At 33.6% G+C, this 19732-nt stretch overlaps 1 protein-coding gene across 5 annotated transcripts in view; it reads left to right on the forward strand.

Moving 5' to 3' along the window:
* The window catches only part of LNPK (lunapark, ER junction formation factor), an 88226-nt gene extending 68802 nt beyond the window's left edge, over nt 1–19424 (forward strand). For 4 of the 5 annotated variants that reach the window (XM_004774392.3, XM_013046825.2, XM_004774391.3 and 1 more), the window contains 4 exons: nt 3081–3186; nt 4704–4774; nt 5736–5906; nt 14098–19424. In XM_004774392.3, the coding sequence (XP_004774449.1) occupies nt 3081–3186; nt 4704–4774; nt 5736–5906; nt 14098–14333 (584 nt within the window). In that variant the 3' untranslated portion in view covers nt 14334–19424. Of the gene's footprint in view, nt 1–3080; nt 3187–4703; nt 4775–5735; nt 5907–7525; nt 7609–14097 lie in introns of all 5 variants that reach the window. The other variant, XM_045066654.1, reaches the window with a different exon arrangement.
* The last annotated feature ends 308 nt before the right edge of the window (nt 19425–19732 follow it).

Here is a 19732-nt window from a genome sequence, read left to right on the forward strand (position 1 = left end):
TTTTTTCTTGTAAGCAACATATATCAGATCTTGTTTTTTTATTCTGACAGCTTGTGGCTCAATAATGAGGATGTTCAGACTATGTACATTTAACAGGATTGGTATATTTGAGTCTGAGTTTAAATCTTGTATTTTATCTTTTTTCATTGCCTAACTAGCTATATTGCTTTTTCATATTAGTGGGTCTTTTGGGGTTTGCAGTGTATTTCTTTAACTTACGACAGTTTATCTTCAAGTAATATAACATCAGCTCACAAACAGTTTGAGAATCTGACAGCAGTATACTTACATTTCTCCTCTCTTGGCCTTTGTGCATGTTGCCTTACATTTTACTTCAATATACTTAATAAACCCTACAACAATGATTATTTTTCCTTTAAGCTATCAATTATTTTTTAAGAGTTTTGGATATTTACCCACATGGTAACCATTTCAGTTGTTTCCTTTGTACTACCTCTTTCTGTGTGGTGTCATTTTTCTGTCTTTTAACATTTTTATAGTGCAGTTCTGCTAATGATGAATTCTTTCAGTTTTGTATGCTGAAAAGCCTTCATTTTTCTTTTCTTTTTAAAAAAGATTTTATTTATTTATTTGACCGGCAGAGATCACAAGTAGGCAGGCAGAGAGATAGGCAGAAAGAGGGGGGAAGCAGGCTCCCTGCTGAACAGAGAGCCCTATACAGGTCTTGATCCCAGGACCCTGAGATCATGACCTGAGCTGAAGGCAGAGGCTTTAACCCATTGAACCACCGAGGCACCCTTGCTTTCATTTTTAAAAGATATTTTTATTAATACAGAACTCTAAGTGATAGTGTTCTTTGCTTCACTCTCTTTTGGTTTGCTTATTTTCTGGTGAGAAATCTGTCATTCTTACCTCTGTTTCTCTGTATAAAATATATCTTTTTCTGACTATGCTATGATTTTCTCTTGATCACTGGTTTTAAGTAATTTGATTGTCTGTGCCTTGGTGCAAAATTATGTTTCTTGTGCTTAGGGTTTGTTGATATTCTTGGATTTGTGGGTTTATAGATTTCATCAAATTTGGAAAATTTTTGTGCATAATTTCCTCAAGTATTATTTTCTTTTCCCCCTTTATAGACTCCAGTTATATCTATATTAGGCTGCTTGTTGTTGTTCCACGGCTTGCTGATAATTTATTTAAAAAATTTTTAGGCTTTCCTTTGTGTTTCATTATGTATGGTTTCTATTACTGTCTCTTCAAGTTTACTTCCGCACACCCTATAATGTCCAAACAGCTATTCATCCCATCTGCAGATTTTTCACTCTAGACATTGTAGTATTCATCTATAGAAGTTCGGTCTGGGTCTTTTGAATTTTTTTCCATGTCTTGACTACCACAGTGAATCTTTCCTCTAGATTCTCAATCATATCGAATGTGGTCATAATAAATGTTTTAATATATTTGTATATTAATTCTATAAACTGTCATTTCTAGGTCATTTTTGGTTGATTTTTCTTGTGGGTTTTATTTTCCTGCTTATTTGCATGTCTAATAATTTTTCATCTGATATCAGGCATTACAAATTTTATCTTATTGAATGCTGGATGTTTTTATGTCCTTATACAAAGGTCCTCTGACTACATAATCCAGTAACCTGTGAGTTATGATGTTTTCCACTTTGGCTGGTGAGAACATGCAGCACTTGGGCTCCATGTGAACACTATTACCTCTAATATTTGGGGGCAGTTTTTTCTGTGTACTCAGACGGTTTCAATATACACGTGCACTAGCCAGTAAGATGTTGAACAGTCTTGGGGCTCCTCTGTAGATCTTTGGTGTTCTTGCACTCTGCATTCTCTTTCTATGAACCTGACTTGGTCTCCCCAGAGTTTTAGCTTTATCTCCTCAAACTCAGGGATGCTTATACATCTGAGCTGACTTACCTTTCCTGAGCTTTTGCCTGGAAATTTTCTCCAGGCAACAGGCTGGAGCAGTTACAGGACTCCTCTTATTCTCTTTTGGTCTCTTGGGGATCTTTATCCTACATTGTTTGATACCCAGTGTCTTAAAAAATGTTTCATGATATATTTTGCACAGTATTTTAGTTAATTTAGGTGGGAAGGTAAATTTGACCCCGTGACTCTATTATTGCCCCAAATAGAAGTCCCCTAATTTTCTAATTTGTTATTACATAAGATTTTAAGAGTCTGAACATTTTATTTATTTATTTATTTATATGTCCTTTAAAATGTCCTATTACTTGTATAATCCTACAAAAATATATTTAGTTTTATCTATCCATACATGTATATACATATTTTTAAATTTTAAAATTATTTTTAAATTATTTTTTAAGTTTTAGTTAACATGCAGTGCAATTCAGTAGAATTCAGGAATTGAATTCAGTGATTTGTCACTTATATACAACACCCAGTTCTCTTCACGACAAATGCCCTCTTAATAAGAGTGTGGGCACTTAAAAATATTAGTTTGGGAGGCGGGTGGGTGAGCTTGGTGGTGGGTATTATGGAGGGCACATATTGCATGGAGCACTGGGCGTGGTGCATAAACAATGAATTCTGGAACACTGAAAAGAAATAAAATAAAATGAAAAAAAATTAGTTTGTACAGAGCCCAACATAGTTTCATTTCTTAATAGTTTATGTTGATGGTTTTGATCTAGAACTTAATTTAACATTTTTTTTGTAGTATAATATTTTTTTTTTATATTTGAAGGAGATGAGAGTGTTTTTTTTTTTTTTTTAAAAGATTTATTTATTTATTTATTTGACAGAGAGAGAGATCACAAGTTAGGCAGAGAGGCAGGCAGAGAGAGAGGAGGAAGCAAGCTCCCCGCTGAGCAGAGAGCCCGATGTGGGACTCGATCCCAGGACTCTGAGACCATGACCTGAGCCGAAGGCAGCGGCCTAACCCACTGAGCCACCCAGGCGCCCCATGTAGTATAATATTTTTAATGAAAACTCTAATGCTTTAAAGAGATGTATTTTTCTTTTGTTAAAATCTTTCAAAAGTTCTGACAAGCATGGGTAGTACTTGGTAACTGAATTAAAATTTAAATGTATTTTATACAAATACATAAATATTTCTTTATTTACTAGGTCTTCATCCTCCGGGTCCACCTTTAGCAAGGCCCATTCTCCCGCGAGAACGAGGTGCTCTGGATAGAATTGTTGAATATTTAGTTGGTGATGGTCCACAGAACAGGTATGCTTATTACAGTGGTAGATAAATAAAAATGAGGAAAAAGTTTATTGGTCAGGGCGCATGTATGTGTGTATGCAGTAGATGTTCTACAGTTCTGTGGCTCCTATTTCCTGATTTTAGAACATAATAGAATATTTTATAGCCCTGCAAAGAGTAATATTCAGTTGTTTTTCAGTAAGAATTTAGATAAAGTATCTAGATTAAAATATAGCAAGATATATAGAGAAAACAAAATAATATTGTATGACATTTTAAAAATTATTTATTTTTAATAATTTATTTATTTAAATAAATTTATTTAAATAATTTATTTAAAAAATAATTTATTTAAAAATTATTTATTTTTAAAATTTTATTTTATTTTTTCAGTGTGTATGACATTATTTTTAGAGAAACTGTGTCATTTCATGAAACTTAAGCTTGAAGAGCAAACAAATAGTAAAAACTTGGTAGTCTGTAAGAAATGGAGTTTTATAGATGTCAGTACTGGAATTGGTGATGGTGATTATTTTAATAACGATGAAGACAATTTACATATGTTTTGACACTTTTAGTTCTCAAAATGCTTTTCCACTTATTGTCTTATTTAATTTTTATAATAACCTGAAGAAGATAGGGATGATGTGAGAAGAGCAACTGTGATAGTGTAGACTTCTAAAAAATACTTAGGATAGTTGAGTAGATATTGACAAGGTTATGGTGAATATTATCATTTTAATAAAAGGACTGAATTTAATGTTAGTATTATAAATTATATGTATATATTAGATATATTTAATGTTAGTATTATAAATTATATATAGTATATATAATTATATATACATATATAATTATAAATTATATATTTGCCCCATATATATATATTATATATATAATTATAAATTATATATGTATATATAATATACAGTTATAAATTGTATATTATTCAAAACAGACAAGTTGTTTCATAGGGCCAAGTATTTTTAAGCGTGTACACAGAGAACAGAGAGAGTATATAAATAGAAAATGAGGAAGATGTATAACTGGGATAGGTATAGAAATCATGATATATGTGAAGTTAACCTTTGGATTGGACTAAGCAAATTAAATTCATTTCTTTATACAGACTTCTCAGAGGTTTTAGTAACATTCATTGTGAATCTCTAAGGAGTTCTATCTTTTCCAGTCGTATCTAGCCACAGATTTGGGGTCTGTCATCCCCAGAAATACATGTTAGGAAGTAACTCAAATTTAAGTGTTCTGTCATCGGATATGTTTCTTTTAACTTAGTAAGGACATATTCATTTAACTTTGCTTAGTTTGTTTTTAATTTGATGTATAAATTATATTTTAAAAGGGCTGAAATTTTGACTGTTATATTTAAAGAGTATTGTTCATTGTTTAGTAAGGAACATCTAAACTGTTACAACATATTCTGCTATGCTAAAAATATAAGTTAGCTGAGATGGCTAAAGTAACCTTTCCATGGGATTTGTCTGCATTTGTAACTGACATGTTCATTTTTCCTTTTCGTATAGGTATGCCCTTATATGTCAGCAGTGTTTTTCTCATAATGGCATGGCTTTGAAAGAAGAATTTGAATACATTGGTAAGAATTATTGGGCAGTTAGATTTAAATATGTTACTCTTAAATATTTCATTCTGTGCCAGTTCCTATATAATGTCACATTGTTTTAGGTGCTATCCCTGTATGTATTTTTCAGGCATATTGTTCTTATTTTAGAACACAGAGCCAAGCAGGAAAAACAATGCAGTTGTTTTTCTCATACAGTGTACAACTTCTAGGTCAGTTTTCTCAAACTTCACTGTGTATCAGAATCACCTGAAGCACTTTTAAAGATTATCATGCCTAGGGGTGCTTGGGTGGCTCAGTGGGTTAAGCCTCTGCCTTTGGCTCAGGTCATGATCTCAGGGTCCTGGGATCGAGCCGCTCATTAGACTCTCTGCTCAGTGGGGAGCCTGCTTCCCCCTTTCTCTCTGTCTGCCTACTTGTGAACTCACTCTCTCTCTGTCAAATTAAAAAAAAATAATAATATTATCATGCCTACGAAGAGTCTGTTTTTCTGTTTTAATTAGTCTGATGGGAGGGGGACAGGCTTTTTTTTGAAGTACCTCAGATGATTCTCATGTGCAGCTACTATTAAAAAAATATTGCACTTAATTAATCATGCTACATTTTCTCAGGCAAGTGAGCAGGGTTCTGGATTTTAAAATACCTAATGATTGTAGTGACTAGAAGTGAAATTTCTGTAATACATTTTAGATTAGTATAGATTGTTTTGCTATTAGATAACCTGCCGTGTAACTTAGGATCTTTTCTGTTTTAAAATTAATATTCTAATTCTAATAGTAATTAGAAAAGGTGCTTGAAAATTAGCTTTTGGAGAGCACCTGCCATATTATTAAAACCAGAAGTAATTTCTCAAGGGATAAGTAATTTTTGAAGGGTTCTTTGACTACTTTGCAAAAGTAATATTGAAAATTATCTCATTAATCCTTGAATTTATTTTGGTTTGTGTGTGTGTGTGTGTGTGTTTAATTCTCTGCAGCTTTTAGATGTGCCTACTGTTTTTTCTTGAATCCTGCAAGAAAAACTAGACCTCAGGCTCCAAGACTTCCAGAGTTTAGTTTTGAGAAGAGGCAGGCAGTGGAAAGCTCAAGTTCAGTTGATCCTTTGCCCTCAAGAAGTGTGATTTCATCAGAGAACCAGATCAGTGAAGGTATGAATATGTTAATTAAAAAGTTATGCCTCTTAATAATGTTTGCTATTTAATAATAAAAGCATAATGCTTTTAGGTAAGAATGGATTAATTTATGCATAAATTATGCATAATTTATTATGCACGTATCAGCTATGGCTCTGAAACTCTAGCCTCCTGTGTGATTGGTCTAATGTGCTTCAGTTTTAAAATGTTGGTTATACTGTGCTAAGCAGCATCTAGCAACAGCTAGGTAAACATTGTTTTTGTAGTGACATCTTCATGTAACTGTTGGGAGATTGGACTAGTAGTGTTTTCATGGAATCATTTTTTCAATTTATTTAAGTGAAGCAGATTATAAGAATTATGCAACTACTTATAAGACTAAAATTCTGATAAGATTTATAATTAACATTGGTGAAATAGGTTTGTGCCTACCACTGGAATTGGTAAGGTTACTGGAAGCAGGAAACTTTGGAATCAGAAAGTCATCCTTGTATTGATGGGATAACTATGTTGATAGGACTGGTAGTCCTTTGAAACAGTTTTTTGGGGTCTGCAAGATTAATGTTGATAATGGATGCCTTTGATGTAAAACAACCTTATTTTAGAGAAATAAAATTTATCAGAATTCATTGGTTTTTGGAACTCGTCTTCTAATTCTGTTTTATGACTTGAGGAAGAATCATGAAAAAATGGGGAAGAGTTGGAAGATCTGACTATTAATTGCCAACTATTTCTGTTAATCTTAGGTGGGGTGATGTTTGTTGAGCAGCTCTGAAGGATGAAGATGCTAAAATTATGGCTCAGGCCATGATATTTTGGTGCTATGCCTGATATAGAAAAAAAATCCATATTAGAAGTTTAGTTCACATAGTTTATCATCCTTTTAATTTCTAGGAATTCTCATTTATATATATTTGAGTTCTTTATACAAGTGCTGAGTAGTGAAAAAATTGCTTTAACTGAGAATGACATGAGACAGTGAATTTTTAGATATGAGAAGTTTAGTATGAAAATTTGAGAACCTTTTTTCTTTTTTTAACTTGAAGAGTGAACCTAAAATGTGTGTGTTGATTTGGGCTTGGCTTTTGGCTTACTAACATTTATCAAATGAATTTGAACACAGATAGTCATGACAGAAAGCCCTTGTTCTTTCAACATGGAATCAATACCTTTACCTTCTCCAAGTCTGCGACATCAACTCCAAACATAATCACAAGTTTTCTTCTGCTTAAGTCATGCTCTGAGCTGCATGCTGTCACATGCAAATCACCTGCCTTGCTATTGCTGCCTTTTGGGACAGAAAACGAAAGAATTTCATAGTGAAGATTCCTAGAAGAAAAATTGAAGTCCTTTCCATGAGTAAACTTGCTTATTAAAAGCTAAAGTGAATATTTGAAAGCTAATAAGAAGGAAGGAAGAAAGGAAAGGAAAGGGGAAAGGGAGAAGGAAAGGGGATGGGAAAAGAAAAGGGAAGAAAAAACAGGGAAGGAGGCGGGGAGGGAGGGAGGGAGGGAAACAGCCAACAAAATAAAAGTCTTGGTAAAGAGTCCCATGCTTTAGTGTCTTCTGCTAAGATTGAGATGAATAGTTAGCAAACAGCACCTAGCGATACCTTTCCTTCTCATCAAATCTAGGAGGAACAATACCCCCGATGTCACATTTTCTATCTGAAATCTCCAGAACGAAGTCTAACTGGCTCAAACTCAGCCCTAATAAGGTAATATTAATAGGTGAAGACAAAATCAGAGGCAGGGTCTAACAACTCTGTAGGGCAAGGAACGGAAGAAACAATTACATTGGCTAAAATAGTCTTTGGAGTCGTAACTTTTTCATAGTTCTCCTTGGATTCATCAAAAAGGCTGAGAACCTTTTACTTTAGCTTTCAGAAGATTGAAACTTTTCTCCAAGACTACTGTCTCACCACTATGATATAGTTACCATTTCCAAGTAATAAGCAAGTATTCGCGTGAAAGATGAAGCTGCATTTGTTTTGAACGCTGGTGGCATACCTTTATGATTATTATACTGAACTATTAAGTAAGACCGTATCATCTCAGTCATCTCTCTGTACTGACAGCCAGTGTAAGCAAGGTCTTAGATTTCTGATTTCTGCGTTCGTGATACATATATATAACATAATATATATAACAATATATAATAAATAAATTTATTTTTTATAAATAATAAAATATATAAATATATAAATGCTGGGAAGTTTTTATATATGTATTATATATCAATTATATATTTTGTATATAATACATTATTAATATATATTATATATTTAATATATAAAATTTATATAATTTATATAATATAATAAAAATAAAATAAATAAATAAAATATAAATATAAATTTACATAATAAAATTAAAGATTTTATTTATTTTTGAAAGAGAGAGAGAGAAAGCAAACACAAGTGGCGGGTGGGGCAGAGGGAGAAGCAGATCCCTGCTGGGCAGGGAGCCCGATGTGGGACTCGACCCCAGGATCCTGCGATCATGATCTGAGCCGAAGGCAGATACTTAGCTGACTGAGCCACCAAGGCATCCAATTTTTATATTTTTTAAAGTAGTGAAATAGCTCCTTGATAGTGGCAGAAACTGTAGAGATTAGGTTATTGAAGTCACAGAGGAAACAAAAAGATAGCTCTCTTCCATCTGAATTTTCCTTTCAACAAATATTCTGTATCTGCTTATATGAATAATCTTGAATCATTAGAAGCAACCTTTTTAAAAAAGAACTATGATGCAAGACTTTGAGTTTTGTCTTGATTCTGCTAGTGTAAGATTTTGCATTTAGGATGAGACACAAGGCTTTTGGATCACTCTTTAGAACAACTTAAGAGATATTGGAGTTTTCATCAAAGAGGGAGACCTAGAAAATTTCTCCTATTAATTACTCATTTGGATTCCTGTAATTTTCTTCTAGAACTGTGTATCCAGATGCTTTGGTAATACTGTATAAAAGAAATACAAGGGACACTTGGGTGGTTTAATTAGTTAAGCATCTGCCTTCGGCTCAGGTCATGATCCCAGGGTCCTGGGATTGACCCCCATATCAGGCTCCCTGCTCAGCAGAGAGCCTGCTTCTCCCTCTCCCTCTGCCTGTCACTCTGCCTACTTGTGCTCTCTATCTCTCTGTCAAATAAATAAATGAGATCCAAAAAAAAAAAAAAAAAAGAAACACAAGAAATTAGGATTATGGATTCTCTTTTTATGTAAGAGCATACTAGATATGGTATGCCAAAGTAATGAACTACTTTTAAGTTATTTGGTTTTTTTATGGCTGAGTAGTGAATCTCTGCTAAGCCACATTAAAGTGCTTTATCAGTTTTGCTTTCCTAAAATATGCTTTCCAAAATAATTGATATGTAGCATTCTTTTTTGTTAACTATGATAAATACTTAGAATAGGAGGTTTCTACATTGTTAGCATACCTATAGAGTGATTTTAGGCTACCATGTTTAAAAAATGTTAGTATTGTTTTAATTATTCAGTTGTATTTGTCTAGATCTTATATAATTATTTTTAAAAAAGATAGCTTTTATTCAACTGGAAATAATTTTCTAATAATAAAACCTATGGCATTTAATCAATACTATCAAAAATATGGGGTAATTAAGTGATGGGCATTGCATTAAGGAGTGCATGTGCTCTTATGAGCATTGGGTGTTATATGCAACAGATGAGTTATTGAACTAGTGATGAAACTAATGCTGTACTATATCTGAAACTCATGATGTACTATATGTTGGCTAATTAAATATAAATAAAAAAGGAAAAAAATAAAAAATACCAAAAATAGCAAGTAAAATTTATATAAGGTGAAATTTATTTTTGTAATCTGATTTTTGCTTTTTTCTTTCTTTTAAGCAACATATTGTTCCTGTTAGGTTATGTTGAACTAGAGAAAATTCTGTTTTTACTATTGTTTGTTATGATGCTCTAGGAAATTGAACTATTTGATAATGTAAATTTTGTTGAATTATGTATTTACCAGATCCAAAAAGCTTACACCTTTATTGATATTTAATTATGTATAGCTTCATCAGGATACAAACATGCCTATAGTATCTTTTTGTTTGTTTGTTTTAGACCTAGAGATCTTTTGGTCTTTTGATTCGCTTTGCTGAAGCACCTTCACTTAATAGTTTTACATTATTGCCTGATAATGACATTTCTTTCTTATCTAATGCATTTGTTCTCCAGTGGTAAATAACAGTATCACTATTAAACAGTATTCTGTGTGCTTAGTATGAGTTATTCTCTCATAGGTGGTTTTTATTTAATTAATTTTATTCATTGAGCCATAATGGGTTAAATTTTGAGATGAGATTCATGTCTTTGTTCCTTAATGTAAGTTGGCCATTTTCCTTAAGCCAGAAAGTTACATAAAAACTGCTTTGCTTAAGACCTGTGAGTTCAAAGACAGACTGTCCATTTTAATTGAACAAATTCTCCTTTGGGTAAATTTTATAATCTACACATATAGTGGGTACTGATGTGTTAGCAAGGCAAAAGTTTGATGCATAAGCAAGACAAATTTTTGTTATTGTAAAACGGAATAAAAAGTAAGAATCTAAATGAATTCACCAAAATATGAAGGATTTTCAAAGGCATAAACTAAATAGAATAGTTCCCCCGCCCCTGGAAATTATGTATTTCTAAAGGAAATACATGAATTTGTTTTGCTAGACCGTTCTCGAATTTTCAAAGAAAATTATTTTTTTAAGAGAGAGAATAAAACCTAAAAGGTAAGGTGATGTTCATACATGTTTTTGCATGTGTGTGGTTTATAGATGAGGCAGTGGTATTCATTATACAGTTAATACTCAGTTTTATGAGTTTCAGTTCCAAACAACTGTAAGCCAGTTGTTTACAATTTGGTAGAAAAAGCTTTCTCTCTAAAGAACATTGGGGAGAGGGGCAGGGGGCAGCAGTGGGAAAAGGAACAAATTCCATAGGTCATTTTTGTTTTTTAACATTGTGATATATTGTTTTCTTGACATTATAGATGCCAAAGTTGATTTAAAAAATTTTCTTACTGATGGTATTACGTTGGTTAACTTTGTTTTAATTTTAGTCTTAAACTGATGTTGCATGGGGGAGAAGAGGCCTCTTTAATTAGTGTGAACACAAGTGCTGGTTTCTTTCTTATGACTTTATGTCCAAATATTGACATCTTCTATTATATTATCTTATACCATCAAGCTATTTTAAACTATAACTTCACAGAAAAAATTAGCTGTTTTTATTAGAATAGGCAAATGATATTCTCCCATAGAAAAGTAAATACTTTTGGAATACATTTAATAATCTTATTATAAAGCTCTGTATTTTAGTTCTTAGACATGTAATTCTCTGTTAATCTTGCACACCTAATTCACTTAAATCTTATTTGGATGACTTGAACAAAATGGGTTTGGCATCCAAAAATCGAATATCTGTGTCATTTAGACTGATGTCTGCTTCATAGGCATCATAACACATACCAGTTTTTCTGTAGTATTACAGTTTTTAAAATGACTTTTCTGCAGATTAACCTGGGGGTAGAAAAGTAGTCATTAATAGGCTTTTTCATTATATTCAAGCCTTATGCATCATTTCACCAGTTTTTAGTCTTCTGTATTTTCTTTGACATAAAATAAATTATTGACAAGCAAGCATAATTTTCTAATTATGATAGCCCATAGTATTTCTTAGAATTCATCTTTATGCATTTAAAAATGTAACTATCATAGTACTTCTTTTTGTATTATCTGCCTCAAGACACCAGAGTTTTTTAATTTAATTGGATTTGACCGATGATGTGTCTGTTTCTGAAAATAGTTACATCACAGAGCTTTATTGTGATAATCTATGAACTTGAGTACTTCTCCTGTTCAGTACTGAGGCATTTGGTCAGACAGACTATAACTAATTATCTGAGTCTCTATTCACCTAAACACATTTATTGGTGAGTTGAGTCCCAGATTCTGAGCTTTTTGTCTTTTCATTTCGTAGGACTTTATTGGTTTGTCTCAGAAGGCTTTCTAAAATAAAACAAATTGTAAAGTTCTGGGCAAGTCAGTATTGCCCAATGGCCAGAGAGTTGTGGAAAACTTTGACTCTTACCATTCTACCCTGCATAAATTTTGGGAGGGTAGAATTACAAATGGTTGGCGACTCCTGAAGCTTTCCACTGAAGAATTTGCTTGCCCTTGTGGCAGAAATGATCCGTACATGTCCAGAGAATTTCATTTGTACTTTCTGCTTTTCCTTTGTGCACTGGAACATTCAAATAACAAAACTCAAATGACCTACTGCTTTTCTACCTTGATTTTTATAAGATTCCAAGTGGTACTGTGATGCCATTACTGCAGTGTATTTTCAGTTCAACTTAAAAATAGCATTTTTGTGACATTTGACACAAGTAGGATTTGTGAACATTCCTCACTACATTTTGTGATCCTATGAATTTTCATACAGTAAGACCTCACTAAATTGGATGTCCCTGACTGGAATTTTGGCTTTTCATTTTATATATGAAAGAGGGAAGGAGGTTGTAATTAATTCTGTAAACTAGAGTCTAAGATGTCTGTTTAAAGTAATAATGATTTTTTAGTATTTTAATTTTTTTTAATTTTAATTTTTTAAGAGCTACTTCACTCTCCAATTGTCTTTTTTTTTACACTTTTTTTTTAAAGATTTTATTTATTTATATATTTGACAGAGATCACAAGTAGGCAGAGAGGCAGGCAGAGAAAGAGAGAGAGAAAGGAGAAAGCAGGCTCCCCGCCAAGCAGAGAGCCTGATGTGGGGCTCGATCCCAGGACTCTGGGATCATGACCTGAGCCAAAGGCAGAGGCTTTAACCCACTGAGCCACCCAGGCGCCCTGATTTTTTAGTATTTTTAAAGTCTTGGCGTGAGTGTGTGAGATTTAGATAATTTGTATTTATTTAAACTGATAATGGTAAAACCATGAATTTGTAAGATGTCTACTTCCTTGTGTGCATATAGCACATAATTTCTTTGCAAATCTGTTTTTATTTAGCAAGACTCTGACCTGTACTGTAAATGAACTAAACTTGAACTTTTTACTAGTGTAGATTGGCTTTTTCCTTCAGATTTTTTGAAGTAATAACATTTGTAGTATATCATAAGGGATCTTCTAGGAGCATAGTAAAATTTGCTTATTTGTTTGGCTGATGTGGTTTAACCATATTTCTCCTAGCAAGGATTTTTTTACTATTTATTATAAAAACAAAAGCTAGATTTTTATTTTTGACTTGGAAATTAGGAGGCCCAAAGATTTCTGCTTCTGACATTCCTTCCCTCATTTTATTCTTTAAACTTAAAAAAACTAAAGGGACTTTACTGAGTAAGGTTATTATTATTAAGGGATTTGAATTTAATGAAGCTCAAAGGAAAATTTAAAAGGAGTAAATTTTTAGATAGGAACCGAGACCCTCACTTAGCTTCCACTATGGAGGCGGGCAAAAGACCCTTCCCTTTCTCTTCCTTGTATTGTAGGTATATTATATTAATATAATATAATCTATGAGCTAATACATTGGCTTTGTTTACTGGTCTTATAAATCTGCATATGACCCAGAGATTCAAATCCTGAGAACTTGTGTTGTAGAGGGATGGGGGGAAACTTGTCATGCCTTTGGAAAACGTGGATTCAGACCATCCCAGTCTTTGGATAATAGAGAGGTAAATCAGTGTGGGAGATGGCACTGCCTGTACATGCACACACACATGCATACACACACAGGCGTATACATTTATTGTTTACAGAGTTGTCTGTGTGCAAGGGAGACAACTCCTTCAGGAAACGTAATCTGGGAGTTAATACATTGGCTTTGTTTACTGGGCTGTTGTCTTATAAATCTGTTGGGACTTCGTTTGATATATTTGGACATTTAACTTTTAAATGCATCTTTAGGAAGGTTCCTAAATTCTGTGAAAATTCCTAAATTTTAGAGAAATATAGGGCTTTAGATAAAAGTATGTTTATAGGTTTGTTTTCTCCAAGTTGTTTTTTCCTTCATTCCACCAATTCTTGTATGTAATAGGGAGTTAAGTACGTATTTTAAAAGATTTTAAGGATTATATTAGACCATTCTCCTGTTTCTTTGTCCGTGTATGTGCATATCTTTTATCTCATTTAGCATTTTAACTTTGGAAATCCTAAAGTCTTGACTCTTTATCTTTTCAGAATCTGTAGAAGAACAAGATGTTCTTGATAACAGTACAGAGCAGACAGATGAGAAAATATCAGATACAGAGGAGACAGACCAAGGGACTGAAAAAGTATCTGACACAGAGGAACCAGAGGAGAAACAAGAGGCTGAAAATGAGGACACCTCAATGAATGAAGCCAAATCAGCAGTCCCTAGAGCTGATTCTACTCCTAATCCTGAACTCAGTGGAGAATCTTTGATGGCCATGTAGTAAATGCTTCCACGTGCCTTCAACTGGATATTTATAGTCTTGTTGATGTCAGTTATCGCTTTCTAGGTGGTGCTTTCTTTTTTCCCTCATAAGGATATATGCTTGATATCATTTGAATTTAGATTGCTTGGCTATTTCAATATGTCAGAGTTGTAGCTCCTGGATGTTAAATTAAAGGCAAGTGATATCAGTAAAGTAAGAACCTTTGGAATGTATAAAGACCCACACTGTTTAGCCAGGTATTAGATGTTTTCTTCCATTCTAAAAGTAAACAGAATAGCATTCTTGTTTTCTCTGTGTGTGACTTATAAATAATACCATTTTGACATAGGAAGAACTTTGGTTATGAATAAGTTCTAATGGTGTTTATTTTAAGGAATGAAACTCAATTAAGATTTTTAATCATTCATCATCAAAAATGGATGGAATTTTAATTCTTGAGGTATTTGCAGGGGTGATGTCTACTTAGGCATTTACATTAAGTGGTAGGAAAGTTATAACTGTATCTATATAGGCATTGGTACGAATTCTCAGTAAGAATGCAGTTGAACAGTCAAGTGCAGTGTTTCTTCTTTGATGTTTCTTATTTTGCAGCTGGGCCAAAGGCACATGATGTATATAATTAGCTTATGTTTACATATTAACATATAGGAAATACCTCTGCACTTGACTGTACTTGAATTCTGAGCATTATTTATACTTGTAAAATAATGGTGATATATAAGTGAATTTTGTGCTCTTGTGTGTATTTTGTTAAGGAAAATAAAGATGATCTGGCAGCAGTTTCTTTTTGTTAAATATTTAGACTTCTTCAGACAGTGTCTTGGTGGATGGCTTGGCTACCTAAAAAAATCTTAGTAGGAGCAGTTCACAATACAATTAATCTATAGACTCTTCTGAGAGTAAATTATGATGCTTCAGTTCAGACTAATTGCTTTTCAAATTCAGAGAAATAGGAGCATTTAGAGGTTCTAATCAGAGATTAGGGTTTTCTGATTCAGGGAAACCTGAAGCCATTTTTAATTTCTAATTTTGAGAAATACATAAGTATTGAGAATAAGCAATTAATTACTAATAATTCATTGGAGTTAATCTATGTATTATTAACTGTGAAAAAAAGTCACCCAGAATGGTAATTTTTGGACCTTAAATACAGTGTGGTTATCTTTTTTATCTTCCTTTTATCTTTCTTCTCCATTATTAAGAAAATTGAAATCGAGGTTCATAGGCATATATATATATATATATATATATATATATATGGCAAATATTTCAAAGTTTAGTAAACTAAATACAGTTTATTAAACATTTAATAAAATAACATTTATTATTTAAAAGCTCATCTTTATGATTAATATCTTATATCTGATAGGTATTTTAATGAGTCCAATCTGTTAATAGTCTGAGGCATTATGGTATAGGGACCAGAGTTTTTGAATCACAGAAGTGGGTTTAAATTCTAGCTGTGTAGTCTTGGGCAAGTCATCCAGCCTCTCTGAGACTTTTTTTCAACTGTAAAATGGGAGGTATAATATCTACTTTGTGGGGTATATGGATGATTAAAAATAATTTATATAATATGCCTAGCTCACTGCCTGACAATTAATAATTAAGTAAATGACAGCATTTTATATTATTGATATCCTTGTGAAATACGGAAGGGCTATAAATTCTTCCTCTTGTAAATAAGGAAATGAAAAAATAATATGGACATATAATTTAGCTGCTCAGAATCAAGCCAGTTTTCTGCATCAACTTTTCTCTGTCATATACATGTATATAAATAAATACATAGATGACAGAAATAGGAACCTGAGACTGGAATATAATCTCTGAATATAATCTTTTTTGGGGAAGGTGGATCTCAGGTTTTGTACATTATTGACCTATAAATGTTTTAGTGACATCATGCTGAGTTGTCTTGTTTTTTTATTTATGTATTTATGTATTTATTTTTGGAGTGGGTAGAAGGACAGAGGAAGAGAGAGGATCTCAAGCAGATTCCCTGATGAGCACGGAGCCTGATGGGAGGCTCAATCTCACCACCCTGAGATCATGATCTGAGTCGAAATCTGGATTCAGATGCTTAATTAGCAGGGTGAGCCACCCACATGCCCCGAATCTTCTTGTTTTAAAACATTCAAATTCTGGTGTGCATTGCTTGAAAATGAGGGGTACTTCAGAGAAATATAATTGAATGATAGAATCAAGCAAATATGAGAAACATCTTTGAAAGGAAAATGGAAGCAGGTTAAAAGGGGATTAGTGAGGTCACTGCAACAGGTAACAGGCTATAATTGTATAGCACCCTTTAAAATAGAAAAGGTTATTCTGATATTGTAATAAATAGTGGTTTTGAAGAATGGTTAAATGCTCTATTTCTGATTATTAGGACTAGTGTAAATAAGGAAAAATAAACTGTTAAGTGCTATTAGCTAGAGTGATCTAAACTTCCCTACTTAGAAATGCTCCACAGATATTTTCAAACTCTTCTCACTGTGTTCTGAGCGTGATCTACAAACACGGTCTGACTTCTTTGTCTCTATCCCTCCTCCACTGCGATGCTGTACCTTCCAGGGCTCTCTCAGTTCTGTGATCATGTTAAACCCAGTCCTTCAGTAAGTCTACACTTAAAAGTTTTCTGCTCAGAGAGGGATGCTCTTGAATTCCCTGTCTAAAGCTGGCCTCTGCCTAGTACTCTCTGTCATGTCACTTTATCTCTACTAATGGTCCTTATCACAATATTAGTATTTTATTTGTTTACTAGTTTACTATCTTCACAACACACAGTGTGTGTGCAAGGCTCTTTTTTTGTCTTGTTTACTTGTATCTGCAGGTCTAGCTTGACGCATATTTTTAGGCAAATGAATAATTTAGTTGCTAAATCCAGTGAAAACTCTCAGTTCTTAGCTTATTTCACTGCTTGGAAGTATTGACACTGTTGAGCACTCCCTTTGGTTCGAAACACATTTTTTTTTCTTCTGGCTTTGGAGCTCTCACACTCTGGCACCCGCCTCTCAGTGTCCTTTGCAGGCTTCTCTTCCCCTTCCCACCCATTAAATACTAGTGTTCCAGAGCTTCTTCATGGTGCCAGCATTTTTTCATTTGCATATTCTCTTTCTGGAGGATCTCATCAACCCCATGGATTTTTTTTTTTTATAGATTTTATTTATTTATTTGACAGAGAGAAATCACAATTAGATGGAGAGGCGGGCAGAGAGAAAGAGAGGGAAGCAGGCTCCCTGCTGAGCAGAGAGCCCGATGCGGGACTCGATCCCAGGACCCTGAGATCATGACCCGAGCCAAAGGCAGCGGCTCAACCCACTGAGCCACCCTGGCACCCCAACCCCATGGATTTAATTAACACCCGTCTCTCTGATTCTCAAATTTCCAGTCTTGATCCGTTTGCTTTCCTTTGGACAGATACAATTCCCTGCCTTCTAAATGTCTTTCACAATCAGTATATTCAAAAATGAACACTATTTTCTCCTTCAAACCTTCAAAACTTAAAAATATGATGTATTTGAACTATACTGACCCCTCTTCCCCTTTCCCCTTTTTCCTACATCTTCACTGTCAATTTCTGTTTTTTCATTTCTCCATTCCATTAACATTAATAATGATAATAAACATTTGCATTCTTACTCTGTGCCAGGCAATGTGCTAACTGTCATATGTGCCTTATTTGCTCTTTGGCATAACCCTGTGAGGATTTTTATTTCTGGATTATAGATGAGAAAACTGAGCTGTAGAGAGAATAAGCAGTTTGGTCAGTGGAAATTCTGTGATTTGAATGCAGACAAATAACTTTAGAAGTTTTACTTTTAATTACTGACCTGCTTCTTCTCATTGAGGCATCCAGTATCTCCGCACTGTCTCTTCACTGGTTTCTGTCTCCAGTCTTGCTCACTTGCTATCTATTTTGTGCGCTATAGCGTGAGCCTTTCCCAGTTCTAAAATTTGGGAAAGGAATCCTGCTACACCGTTTCTTAAACCCTTCAGTGATTCCTCATTGTTCTTGGGATGAGGTCCAAACTGACTGGTAGGGCCTACGGAGCCTGTGTAATTCTGCTTCTAGTTACCTCTGGCATTTCTGACCACAACTATTGCCACCATTCCCGCCCCACTTTTAATGTAGCTATCTTAATGTGTTCTGTGGTTTGTATATGCAAAGTTTTTTTCTAATCCCCCAGCTTGCACTTCCTCTGCCTGGGATATTGTCCCACTCACAAAGACATGGGGACCTGCAATAAATAGTTGCCGGATTGCATTCAAATAAGAGTAGTTAGAAGCCAAGTTTGGAAATGTTGCTAATTGTTGTTAACCTATACCTTTTATTCTTGAAATTTATCTTTTTTTGTTTTATGCATTAGGTACGCAGTATTGTTATGGAGAACCTGATTGAGTTAGGAGAGTTATAGCTTATAGTTATAGTGTATGTGCGTGTGTGAGAGAGAAAAGGTGAATGGGAGAGATACTCTAATTTTATATTGTATGCTGCATGTCAGAAAGCTGAATGACTTACACAGGTCATAGGGATAGCTAGCATCTGAACCAAGCCAAAACTCAGATCTCAGCTCTTAATGCAGATGCTTTATATTGAACCACCAACTTTACACTGCCAATCGATATTGGTGTTGGAGTTTGGTTACTGTAAAAATGTGATATGTTTTCTTTTTTTTTCATGCAAATCAGTCAAAGCAAAGAATGGGGATAATTGACACAATTATGAATAGCTATTTTGAAACAATCATGGAGAACAGAGCTGTTTTAAAAAATCAGAAGAAAATAATGGAGGTCACTATATAGTATAACCTCAATTCATTGGAAAAAAATTGTAGAAGAGACTTAGATATAGTTTATGGACTCCCAAAGAGCTATTATAAATAATTCACATACTTACATAAAGATGAATCAAGATAAAGATGATTGTGAATTGATGATCTGCTAAATCTTACCGTTTGTAATTTGACTTGTTTCAGAGTTATTGAAGATCTAAATATATTAACTCCACCTAGCTAATAAGTAAATGTATTCAGGCTCTGAATTTAGAAAAAAAAAAAAAAAGAAAAATACTGGCATTAGAATATAGACAAGACATAAGAATAAAAATTTAAAAATACAGGATAGAAGCCTCATTAAATTGTATTGGTCCATAAACTATTAATTTACCTCAACCTAATTTCTTTCCTTCTCAGAAACAAATGTGTATTTTCTTCAATATTATTTAAAAATGTCTTTTTAAAAATTGTTAAATTTATTTGAAAGTAAATGTCCCCCCAAGTAACCTTTGGTTTGCCTTATTCTGTTTACTTTTTCCATTCTCTCGCCTCCAGAGGTCCTGTTATGTGGCTTAACTTACACTACTTGTGGACTTCAGAAGAAAACACTGTCCACTT

This window comes from Mustela putorius, unplaced genomic scaffold (assembly GCF_011764305.1).
Source record: "Mustela putorius furo isolate JIRA1106 unplaced genomic scaffold, ASM1176430v1.1 tig00003869_pilon_pilon_pilon, whole genome shotgun sequence".
In the NCBI taxonomy this organism is placed as follows: Eukaryota; Metazoa; Chordata; class Mammalia; order Carnivora; family Mustelidae; genus Mustela; species Mustela putorius.